The sequence below is a fragment of the Penaeus vannamei genome, chromosome 1, assembly GCF_042767895.1.
Source record: "Penaeus vannamei isolate JL-2024 chromosome 1, ASM4276789v1, whole genome shotgun sequence".
NCBI classification, from domain to species: domain Eukaryota; kingdom Metazoa; phylum Arthropoda; class Malacostraca; order Decapoda; family Penaeidae; genus Penaeus; species Penaeus vannamei.
Window position 1 is genome coordinate 36,403,377 of NC_091549.1, and position 12,500 is coordinate 36,415,876.

The 12,500-nt window shown below is 34.6% G+C and overlaps 1 protein-coding gene across 2 annotated transcripts in view; it reads left to right on the forward strand.

The window, feature by feature from the left end:
* LOC113801635 (gem-associated protein 5) overlaps positions 1–12,500 on the forward strand; it is a 31,996-nt gene that overhangs the window by 5,384 nt on the left and 14,112 nt on the right. For both annotated transcript variants that reach the window (XM_070122301.1, XM_070122293.1), the window contains exons 3-20: positions 18–179; positions 1,456–1,678; positions 4,310–4,486; positions 4,620–4,786; positions 5,054–5,179; positions 5,501–5,685; positions 5,856–5,964; positions 6,192–6,357; positions 6,589–6,666; positions 6,806–6,923; positions 7,104–7,282; positions 8,131–8,283; positions 8,746–8,904; positions 9,020–9,121; positions 10,916–11,171; positions 11,387–11,556; positions 11,661–11,808; positions 12,029–12,122. In XM_070122301.1, coding sequence (XP_069978402.1) covers positions 18–179; positions 1,456–1,678; positions 4,310–4,486; positions 4,620–4,786; positions 5,054–5,179; positions 5,501–5,685; positions 5,856–5,964; positions 6,192–6,357; positions 6,589–6,666; positions 6,806–6,923; positions 7,104–7,282; positions 8,131–8,283; positions 8,746–8,904; positions 9,020–9,121; positions 10,916–11,171; positions 11,387–11,556; positions 11,661–11,808; positions 12,029–12,122 — 2,772 coding nt within the window. The remainder of the gene's footprint in view (positions 1–17; positions 180–1,455; positions 1,679–4,309; positions 4,487–4,619; positions 4,787–5,053; positions 5,180–5,500; positions 5,686–5,855; positions 5,965–6,191; positions 6,358–6,588; positions 6,667–6,805; positions 6,924–7,103; positions 7,283–8,130; positions 8,284–8,745; positions 8,905–9,019; positions 9,122–10,915; positions 11,172–11,386; positions 11,557–11,660; positions 11,809–12,028; positions 12,123–12,500) is intronic.

A 12,500-nucleotide genomic window follows, 5' to 3' on the forward strand; every position in this document is an offset into this window, starting at 1 on the left:
ATATTTTTTCTTTTCAGTTGATCCCTCATGGCAGTGAAAAGGTGTTGTTAGTAAAATTGCATCCCAATCCATTGGAGGCAAAGTATGGACACACTTTAGCTGTTGTTGGTGATACTTACACTGTCACACTGTATAACATGCACAGTGGGGAAGTAATTTCTCAGCATAAAGAACATGAGGTAAGATGTTTTAAACTCTTAAATCCTATTTGTCATAGTCATGGTTTGTGTTGTCAGACCTATTTGCCTTAATTGTACAAAATGTGATGCAAACTAATGTACTTTTTTTTTTTTTTTTTACAATATTAGTGAGATGCTGTTGGTGTTCACTAATATGTATGGTACTATTTAGCAACTTTCCTCGAGCCATGCACATAGTATCACCCTCATTCCCTATGTAGACTCTTCTCTCTTGAAGCTAGTCTTACAGCTGTGTTTTCCACCTCTTCTTGTGATTGGAGTATTTTGAGTGTGAAGTAGTAATTCTTTTACTGTAATGCATCATTCCCCTCAATATGCCATACTATTATATATCAGTGTCACCTGATATGTTATTGTCTTTTGCAGTTTATACATAGAGATGCATTAAATACATAAAAATATACATTTTATTATTTTTAAGTGATAGAAATATGTATATAATTATTTAAAAATTTGTATGTCATTTTGTGTGTGTTTTGGTTGCTGTGTATGTCCTCATCATCTTCCTTAGATCTATTGACATTCCATTTATTTGATTTATGGTATTGGAATGTTTACCTTAGTAAAATCTGACAAGCAATTTGCGTGGCTAGGGGGAGAGACAAGCAGGAGGCTTTGCATTTTGTAGGGGTTAAACTAACAGTTTGAAAGATTGAATATGTTTGTTGGTTGGAAAAGAGATAAATTCTTAAACATCACAAAGGGGATTAATTGACGATTTCATAATTACCTTTGAAGTTTGTGGTACTTTCAGTACAGGCTTCCCTTACTATATGATCTGTTAATGTACAATAACTGTGTCATAAAATATACTTTTCTTTCCCAACAGTTTGTATATAATCTTCTACAACCAGGGATGCAACCAGTGAATGATGTGTTGCATTCATGTGCACAAAGATATTTTGACTCATGAATTCAACTTGACAGCATTTGAAACAAATTAAGACAGTAAACATACAGACAAGATTAAGTTTTTGACAAAAGAATAGTATTTATATATTTACTGTAAAGTCAGCAAAGTCAAGAAATGATTGTACTTACACTTCATTTGCTTATATTGCATCTCAGATAAAGAATCCTTTCTCCCCAACAAAAACAAAAAACAAAATTGTACTCAAGATCATAGATGGTGGTAAAAAGATGATATAGGTATACTGCACTTTTATTTATATGTGACAGTAATGTACATTGACTGCAGTGGCTTCTACATGAAATATAGATTTCCTAAGCATTTATTTTAAAATTTGACTTTCAGAAACCTGTGAATGGCATTGCCTGGGGCAGTGTAGGAGGAGAAGAAGTTGTTGTAACTGTTGGATCTGGAGGGAGGATGGTTATATGGCAAGCCAGAGATAGTGTCACTCGAATTCATTCTTTTCCATACATGAATGAGTTATCTTTGGTGGAAGTCAACCCAAAGGACCCTTCCCAGGCTCTTGTGGCAGTGCTGAAAACTGTTCTATTGGTCTCTCTGAAAGGTATTTGATTGGTTTAAGTCAGGCAATGAAGATGTACTAGTTACATGTAAATATATGCAGGCCATTTTGCTTGCTGCAGTTCATGTAGCACTTAGTTTTAACATTTAAAATATTTCCATCATGAAAATGCTTTTGAGATAAGCTAGACTGCTTTGAGTTTTTTTAGTTTTATAAATAGAGAAATTTAAGATGTTTAGCCATATTTTATTTTCATTTGTGCTTACTGTCTGAGTAGACTAAGTTACAGTTCCCCACAGTTCCAACTAGTACACCCGTATGGTGTGTGGACTGCATTGGAATATGTGTAGTATCCAGTATTCTGTGAATGGAATGCACTTGTAATGAAGCCTGTGATTAGCTCACAATATTTTGCAAATATTTTCAATGACAGCTATAAATTATTTTAATAAGTTTGCCAAGTGTCAACATCATTGCATGAAATATGTGGTATTTTCCTTTAAAAAAAGAGTAATTGGAACTCGGGTGTAATCGTCAACTTCAGCATAATCATGATAGCTAAACATTGATGATAAGGATTAATCTCAAATCAGTTTTTGACAAAAAATGCATTCATTAAGAGCTAAATAAGAGTTTCCTATAGATATGTAGATATAAAACATATTATTTTGAGAAGTTAAAATGTAAACCCAATATAATTTTGTCTGTAAATGTAAATTGTAAGATTTTCTCACCTTGTAATTGTCTGTGTGGTTTTCTCAGGGAATTTTTGATTGATAAATTATCCAATTGCTTAGTGGGTTGTTTATACTGATGGCATGTAAGAGATATGGAATGCCCTCTTAAACCCTACAATCTGGATGATATTATTGTCCTGTCATGGAAAAATCTGGGTTCAAGGCCAGGTGATGTGAACATGCAGTCATCAGGCAAAATGGCTGCTTGCCTAGTGACTCCAACTTGCTGTCATGAGCAAAGGCCAGGGTGACAGAAAAGACTCACTATGAGTGCACAAACCTCTTGGAGTGTGATTTGACTCATTTGCCTCTTAGAGGAGGGCTTTAGCATTATTCCCATCGATAAACGAATGTGGAATGTAATGTGTGTAAGCAGTGACTGGAAGAGTGCTGTCTCCAGGGAGGACACCATTTCCATACTGCACATTGTATCCCTGGCTGCTGTGACCGGCAGCACAGATTGTATTACGTAAAATTGAAAATTATGAAAAAATGATATATATGTCACAAATAACCAAATGTTCAATTTTTATTTTTTTTCGTGGCACCGAGTTTTTTATTACATATAGAGATGCTATGGAGTCTTTGGAAGGAAAATAAGTATTATCATCTGGATAAAGCAAATAAAGTAAAATATTGACATTGGGAAATGGCGATAAAACTAAAAAAGTTTATACAAAATAACTTTGTAAAGGGGAGGCACAGAGTCTTGTCATCACTCATGGGTATTTGTGCGTGCCTATCCTATGTGCCTTACACCTGGGATGTTGGCTACTTACGTAACCCACTACCCATGTTTTCGGAACTGTGATATCCATGATGCAACCATATCCAATGGGTCAAGTCATATGGATTGATATTCTTAAAATTATTTTAAGCTTTGCAGAAAAAATTAAGTCATCAAAGATAATGTTAAGTACTGTTTCTTAAGCTTATCCTAAGTCGAAAACATCAAATCTCATGCATCCATTACTTTCCATATCCTGAAGATAAATTGGACAAATCTTATTGCCAATTTTATCACTGATTTCCTCTTAATGTGTATATATAGGATGATAAGACAAGTACTGTTTGTGGTCTAATCTCCATATTGATCAAAGCTGGTTAGTGTAAAACATTGGGTTTAGTTGATTTTAAATATCATTTGAAAGGTATTAGGAATGATATTTACTTTCTTCAAAAGAGAAAATATAAAGAGTTAGATAGATGATTTCAGTCGGCAGTTCTGCCAATGGAAATTTCTACACATCATATTTCTGCTTACTCAAAATGACAATACCTTTACTATTTCACTCACTACACTGTAGGTGACAAGCATTGCATAGGCACAGTTAAAAAAATCATTTCAAAAATGTTTTTTCAGAGGCATTTATTGTGGATAAAAGTAAATATTTGTTCTTGCCTTTTGACATTTGAAAAGTTATGACATTTTGTCATCATTTCCTCAAGCATGTTTCTTTCCTGTTGTAGATATTTATAAGATTATTTCAATCACTCAGTCACTGACCTTCTCCACTCATGGAGTAGCACTATGTACTACTCAAGTATTGCCAGATAAAAATTGTCACCTCCAAGCTAGTGGTGTACCAGTTGGAAATGTGGGTAACTGCCTGCATACTAATCTAATGTGTGGAAATTTGAGCCCGTAAAGTAGTGACCTATTAGTAGGTCAAGGCTATGCATCATCTGATATCTGGCTACCTTATTCATTTATATGTTTAAGATATTTGTATGATTTTCAGGGTGTGACTACTCGATTTCCTTAAGATTTATTTGTTTATAGGGTTTTTATTTTATTTAGAATCAATTAGAAATAATCTTTATCTAATTGAAAATACTAAGGAATTATAAACTCTGATTTTTGTATTTTTAAAAATCAGTTAAGAGAAACAAAACCTGTTTTTCATAGATATTGTCTTTTTCTTTACCCTTTAAGATGGTAAGATACTGACACAACTGAAGGGTCATGAATATGAAATCTACTGTGTGAAATGGTACCTAGGCAGTGGGAGCCCCTTAGAACCAGACCTCGCAGAAAATAACAGCAGAGCTGAAGCCTTGTGTGATAGCAGGACAAAAGAGAAAGTTTCTTCAGAAGATAGTCCAGACAGGGGTAGAGTTCATAGTGCAATTTGTAAAGAAATATAGATATATGTATATGTTTTGTATATATGTATATGCTGTATCACGATGATATAATATTGCTATCCATATTAATAGAAAAAGAAATGATGCTGTGTCCACAGGTTCAGGATCAAAGAACTGGAGAGAGAACACAGTGTCTTCAAATGAAACGGGTCCATTCTTTGCATCATCTGATTATGGTCGCAATATTCTTTTATGGGACGTGTCAGCCAAACGCTATATAGTCAGAGCTAATGTACCTCATTCAGCATCAGGCTTTAAAAAACAGGTTGGTTAAAGTATTGTATTCTGGGTTGTCATGTATAAAAGGTGTTAGAGCTTTATTATTTTGTTTGTATTATATTGTATTAAAAAAGGAAATATTAGTTATTATTGTTGGACTGCTGTCTAATCTCACTTTGCAAATTGTAACTTCATTTGAATGTTGAATTGGATTATAGTGTATTTTAGAAGAGAGAAAAGGATAGGAAGATGAGAATGTAGGCAGAAATAGATATTGAAAGACCCTTTTCCTAATACCTTTTTTTATTATTAGAGCAAAGACAAAGTCCATGGGAAGCAGCACATCTCATTAGGATGGTATGATGGGAACCTCTACTCATCCACAATCAGAGGAGAGCTGCTCAGCTGGTCACTGTGGCCAGGTGGAGCAAAGTTCAAGGTCAGTGTGTTTTTTTGCACAGATTGTTATTGTTGTCATTACATTGATACTGGTTAGTAGCAATATGAACATTATAGGACATGCTTTTGAAAGAAAAGTAAATGGTTATGAATATATGTAGTATTAGTAATTGTATTATTTGTAGACAGCATCAAAATTTTGGCCTAGGTTTATCTAAGTTGTGAAAGTGTAAAACATATTCCTTTTTTGGGGGAGGGGGATGAAAATACTCTGGTTTGAAGAGTATTGTTAGGAGACATAATACTAGATGTCTGTCATGCATATAAAATAATTAAAATTCTGTATATTAATTTCTAACAGTCACTACATCATCTTCACAACCGGGCAATATACAACCTTGTGCTTGTTGGTGACATAGCTGTGACAAGTGGACAGGACCGATTTCTGCAAGGATTTCATTTGAAGAAGTCAAGCCACATGTTCCAAGTCCCTACTCTGGGTGCCTCTGCTACCACTCTCTCATTCTGCCCACAAGATGTGAACAGGTTTGTCTAGTAACTAAGCCTAAGTAAACTTTAATGTCTCTTTTAGGGTTGGTCTCAGTTTGATATAGTATTTAAAGCAGTGTTCCTTGTACTGTATACTGAAATAATTTTTGTGGAGAAGTAAAGATTGTATATCTATTTAAACGTGAAATTATGATTTTTATCTGCAGATTGGCAATTGGGAGTTTGGATAATAACATTAGACTGCTGAACTTTGGGAGTCCAATACCACTGCAGACTCAGACGATTTTCCATAACATTAATGGAAAAGTTCTGTCAGTAAGTTGTGTTAATTCAGTAAAAAAATAAATAAATAAAAGAGGACTAAATTACATTGTATTTGATTATGTACCTGATGCAGTTGAATGCTGCCTTCCACTTTGCCTATTAGATTTATTGGTTCTCAAAAGAAGTTTTGTTCTTAATTGATATATTGAAAAGTGAATGCCAGTGTTAGATAAAAATTCATAGTATACATTTCCTCGGCACTTTAATTCTCCTTTCAGTTCTCCTGGCACCCAGTGCATGAAGGTCGGCTCCTGTTTGGCACTGCGACAGGGCAGGTGGGTTGGACTGATGTAGCATCAGGGCGAGTAACCACCTTTGCTTATCACCATCAGAAGTCAGTGTATAAGGTTGAATGGGGCCTACCAGTTTGTCCTGAGAAAACAGGTTAGTGTCAGAGGTGGACTAAATATTTGGTGTTTTGATCACGAAAGAATTGAGCATAAATCATTTTTGTAATAGTGCACTTGCAAATTATTACAATGAAGGAAATATTAATTGTATTATTATTATTTTTTTAATACAAAACAATACTCTTGAGAGGTGTATCACCTAAATAGGATTTTTGTATTTGATGACTGTATGGAAATTGTTAATCATTTGTCATTTTGTATTTAGGATCATCTGAGGATTGGTATGCATACTCGTTTGGTGACAGAGAGATTGTGATGCGATCCTCATCAGACCCCATGGCAGGTAAAACCTCGTTCTTTGATTTTTGGCTGTATCTCAAAATACAAAGTTATTCGATTGTGGATAATTGAATACAGGGAGTGGATTGATGTATGCAAATAGTGGTTGTTTGTTTATTTGTTTATAATCAACTATTTTTCAGATCCTGTTTGCCTTCAAAAACTTGTGGCAGAGTCAGAGGTAAATGCCTTGCCAAAAGATGTGACAGAATTTTCCTTCAGTCCTGACTACAAGTACCTTGCACTTGGTTCTCAGGATGGGTATGATATAATTGTGATTGTTATTGATGATAAAATGACCTTAAAGAATATGACTTGAAGCTTGATATTACATTTTGTATTTAGTAATGAGTAATCGGGCATGATGTAATGTTAAACAGTAAGAAAGAAGAAAATTACTGGGTATAAGCAATTATGAAAATTAATTTTTCCAATTCACAGGCAGGTGCGAGTGTATCAAAGGGCTGACTTAACTTTGGTGGTGACTCTTGCTGTGGTGAGGAAGACTATCCAGCACTTGCTGTGGCATCCACCAATGCAAAGCCATTACTCTGATATCCTAGCTGTGGCATCTAGCGAAAAGGAGATATATATATTTGATATGGAGAAATATCTACAGGGTGAGATGATTGTTATGTATGTTTGCAAACTCTTTTGTGACCATAATTTATGATTGTTCAAATTACGAAACGGATGGCAGTTGTTATATTTTTTGCTATTATATTATATATCTGTTTTCATTAGACAATTAGTCCTTTTTGATCATGATTGTGACTCTTTACATAATGAGCTGCTGGTACAATTTACTACAAATGTGCAAGGTCTGGCAAAGACTGTCAAGGTTTTTGCTAAAACTTTTTCTCAATGAGATGCACATAGTGTCCAGTATGAATTAGTAATTGGTACTGTATGGCTGATTTCATCTGGCCAAAGTACCCATCTTATTGTCTCCCATATCCTTACACACACACAACATGCTATTATGTATCATGGTGGTTTTACTCTGTAGAATCTAGTTACTTGTAGATGGAATCTGAATACATATTTTAGTGTTTTATAGGGTGAGAATATGATTTTGTAGCTTTATTTATGTGTTTATAGTAATTTATTCCCTTATTTATTCTTGTAGTAACAATCTTAACAACCCTGTATGATAAATGACAATGAATTGTATATTTTCTAGTGTATAAAATCAAGGTCTTCAAATGCTAGTAACAAAACTTTATTCTAGTAGCTGAAATGGACAAGCTTTGATGGTTTGTAGTTTTCCTGGGTTAAGTTATATGAATAGAAACCTTGATGAACCCATTTTTTTCAAATAATAGATAGCATGTATCCTCTTTGTAGATCCTCAGTATCAATTTTCCATTTTGTTTCTTCATTTCATTAATTATTGAGAATCTCACATCCTCTCATTTCTTTTCATACTGCATATACATATAGCAAAAAAAATCTCACTTATTTACAGACGACAAAATCGGCAGTGTTGTTACCCAGGCTACACGTGACCTTCAGGGACATGAATCTCGTGTTGTATGGTTAGCTTGGTCTCCTCATGAAGAAGGAATTCTTGCTTCTGCATCATATGATCACACTGTTCAGTTGTGGGATACCAAAACAGGTGCTGACTTCATCTGTTCTAGTTGACTGTTTTGTTTGATTTCAGCTTTTTTCTACTACATATTGTTAGTTCAATAAGTTGTTTCTCAAAATGTCATGGATTTGATACTTGTTGGTAATCATGTGACTGATGATTAAATTAGGCTTCTCAAAGTTTTGTTCTTTAATCTGACATTTGTGGCATACTGGTATTTAACTGCAACATACATTATATGGTGTAAGGTGTGCTACTATTTTTAGACTCTTAGTATTTAATATTGTATTTGGGACAATAAGCCAGAGAACTTTATTGTGCTTTTATCAATTGAAATCTTGTGTCTGATTATATATGCTTGTAGGAGAGTAATTTTATGTTTAATGATTTTTTATTTATTTATATATTATTGACCTGTCACCAATGTATATAATTTCATTAAAAAGAAGTAAATGTATACAACATATATATAAATTCTTGTTCCATTAGGGGAGCCCAAAGTGAACTATGGTGGCCATCTCAACCGTGTCTTCAGAGTGGAATTCAGCCCTTCTGATCCTGATCTAATGTACAGTTTTGCTGATGAAAATAGTGTGCATGTGTGGCATCCATCAGAACAAACAGCGAAGACTCCAGCAGAGAGAAGTAGTGGGTATTTAGTTATTTGCTCTATAGTACATGTAGTTATCTTTACACAGGTATGGTATAAATTGTGGTTTATTGTGTAGACGTGCTTCTTTAACTATTGTTGCATTTTTCACAGCAAATTTGAGGGATATCCGAACCAAGAAACCAAAGGACAAGGAGACCGAGGCAGAAGAAGAGGCTCAGAGCAAAGCTGTTGAATCATCACTGTCTGCAGAGAGTAAGTAACAAGAAAGTGATAAAGGAAAAGTTTGATTAAACTAAGAGGAAAGTGATGTCTGTTAACTCATTGCCTATGGATTTAGTACTGTCCAATGTAGTATTTAGTGAATGTTGTTGCACACAGATGGATCCACAAGTGCTCAGCTGCCAGGGAGTCAGTTAGTAGGCCTTAGTAACAGTGCCTAATTTTCCTACTCCTTGAATTTGTAGGAGAATATATTTTTTCCTAGTTGTTAATGTTGATACTTTCACTATTTTTGATAGTATGATTATTATAATGTTATTGAGATACACTAAACAGTAAAAGATAATAGAATAATAAAAATGAATTTCTGAAAATCAAGGAAAAGGGTAAACAGGTGAGATAGGTATGACTAATGATTGAATTTGCACAAGACTGCTGTTTTGTTTTTGATCTTTGAAAACCTGTATACAATGCTGTGCAATATAGACCTATTAATCACATTGTGCAATATTCAGTCACGTGTGTTTTCCAATTTTCCCAAGCAGATTGCAACTTGAGACATAGTAAGTTAACACTGATAGATCTTTCTTTCATGTATATTTTATATATAGCTTCTTCTGAGTTTTTATCATCCACTACTTTAATTTCTGTTCTACTTCCTGATCCATGTTTAGAGTTGTCATCATTATATTTAAAGTAAAACTTTGCAATTTGGCCTATAATATACAGATATCAGAAACATTTTGCTGTACAACTTCAGTTTCACAAATGTGTTACTGTGAGACTATAATCAAATTTCTTAGTTAGCTTTGATTTCTGTGCCACATCTAAATTCATGTCCTTCATTTTTAACTGCTGAACTGCTAGATTATTTAATAAGTAAATTCACAATCCAGAAATCACCAAAATACTACTCATATAACCTTTTAATTAAGGGAGATAGAGATTAGAAAAAGGAGTATACCCCATGATACCCCAAAATGATTACTCATTTTAAAAATTTATGACAAACCCCTTGGACCTGGGTGCTTCTCTGCCAGCTTGTGGCTCAAAATCTGGGCATTAGGCTTACTTGAGTAGCCACTCAAATGGGTGTGTGGTTTATAGGCCACAGAGTGTCAAGACTCCATGTCTCCCCTTTGGAATGTTATTATCTCTTTTTTCTGCATAATTTCTGCATGGTTTTATTTTTTTGCTATTTTCCAGTATATATTTGTCATTTGATATGCTGTATCCAGATGATTATAGATTGTTTTCCTTGCACTGACTCCATATTATCTATTTAGGTAGTTTATAACTAATGATGACAAAATATTTTGTTATTTGTTTAGTTTTTTGTTTCAATATTTAATTTTCCGTAATACAACCTGAGATGCCAGTCACAGTGGGCAGGAATAGGATCCTGAGCAGGGAAATAGTGACCTCCCTGGAGCTGGTACTCTTCCAGTCACGGCTCAAAGATGGTATATTCCACACTTGTTTATTGTTAGAAATAATTCTACTGCCCCTTCCTAAATGCCTACTGAATCTGATCACCCTCCAATAGCTTTATGTAGACATGTCAAGTCATTCTCTTCACCCTAGCCTTCACAAAAATTCTCATTAGGCATGTTTCCATCACCCTGGCCAGTCAAAATTTTTCCAGGAAAGCATGTTTATGTCCCTGCCTCTCAAGCTAAATTTTTTCATGACTTGATGGTCATCATCTAGATTGTAAGGGTTAAATAAAGCACAGTATTGATATATAGCCAGTCCAGTAAATGTTGCATTTGAGACTTAAATCATGAGTTTCTGTAATTCTCATATTTTGAAATCTAAAATTTGCAGAGAAGAATGGGGGAGGCAGTGTCACAAGTGGGACAAAATCCTCAAGTATCAGTGCAGCAGCAAGTAAAAAAGGACATTTTAAGTCATTCTTCCCAAAGTTCCATACTGTCTGCTCGAAGAAGAAGAGTTTCCACCACTTACTCTTATTAAACTTGCTGAATCAGACCAAAACTGCTGGAACTGGGAATGGGCATCTTGAAGAGGAGCAAGTGGAAGATCTGGAGGATTTGGAAGAGGAACTGGAGGAAGAGAAGAAGTAAATTTTGACTTTCAAAAATATCTTTTTGAAAAATTTCTTTCCATCTGTATTTTTATTGATTTGAAGAATTGATTATTATTTATATATATCTTTAATGGTGATCTAACTAAAGTTGATAAATAATAACATATGAAATAAGTGACTTTTTATAAAATCTCAGTATCAATAGGAACGTGAAGCATGAAATGACCAAATTCAGTGTATTTTTCCAGTTCAGAAGAGTTGGAAAAGCAAGTGAGTTTGCCAGGCATCAGATCCTTGTGTGAAAAGTATTCTTGCTTGCTGGAGAAAGATACTGAGATGCCTGAACCAGAAGACATAGAATATGCCCTAAGTCTGTATGGAAATCCTGAACAGATTGATACACTCCTAGCAGCTGAAAGTAAGTGCTTTGGATGTATACATATGTATTTAGTAGCAATATTAATAGTTAGCATCAATAAGATTGGAATGTGATTGTAATATCTTATTTATTTTGACATTCAGTTGATGCCCATGAGAAGAAGGAGAATGCAACCCAAGCTGGACTGATCCACTGTTGGCAAGGCTCCTTGGCAGATCACATACGCCAGGCTGCCAAACAGAGGAAACTCAGCGAGTTTCTGGTGGCATCTGCACCACAGGTCTCCATGAAGTAAGTGTTTATTGATAGAAAAATCCACAATATACTTTGTTGCAGATGTGTATATAATTCCAAAGGGATCTTATGGTCTCATTCAGTCTTTAGTTATGATTATCTGCTAAATAGTAAATTCACCATTTTTGTCTTCCATGTCAGCATATTGCATATAATTTAGTATATTGTGGGAACACAAATGATTTAGCCCCATATAACACTTGTTATTTTTTGACAGATTATGGCAGTTTGCTTGTGAATCATATGCAGAACAGTTAATCGATGAAGGTGACATCATAACAGGTGCTTCATATCTTATTAATATCCTCAAGGCAAGTGTAATGTAAAATTATCTAACATCTCTTTTAAAATATTTTTAAAGATTTACCCAATGCCTCCAGGTGTATTTGGGGTGAGCGGGGCCGCTGCTCTGGGGGAGTATGCGCAGCTGAAGGGGCTCTCCCCTGGGGCCTATTGTGGCATGCCACACTGATTGCACCACACCAACAAAGTAATACGACTTCTTTTGGTATCATTTGTGTCTAAATCATTATTTTAATATTCAGAGATGTATGATATTCATTTTAGTTTCTAGGTTGAACCTGTAGTAGCCTGATTATGCATATTAGAGTCCGTTTAAATAAATTACGTTTATTACATTCTTTGTAAAAGATGGAATGTGGTTTTATTGGGGACTGGGAAGAATTTTC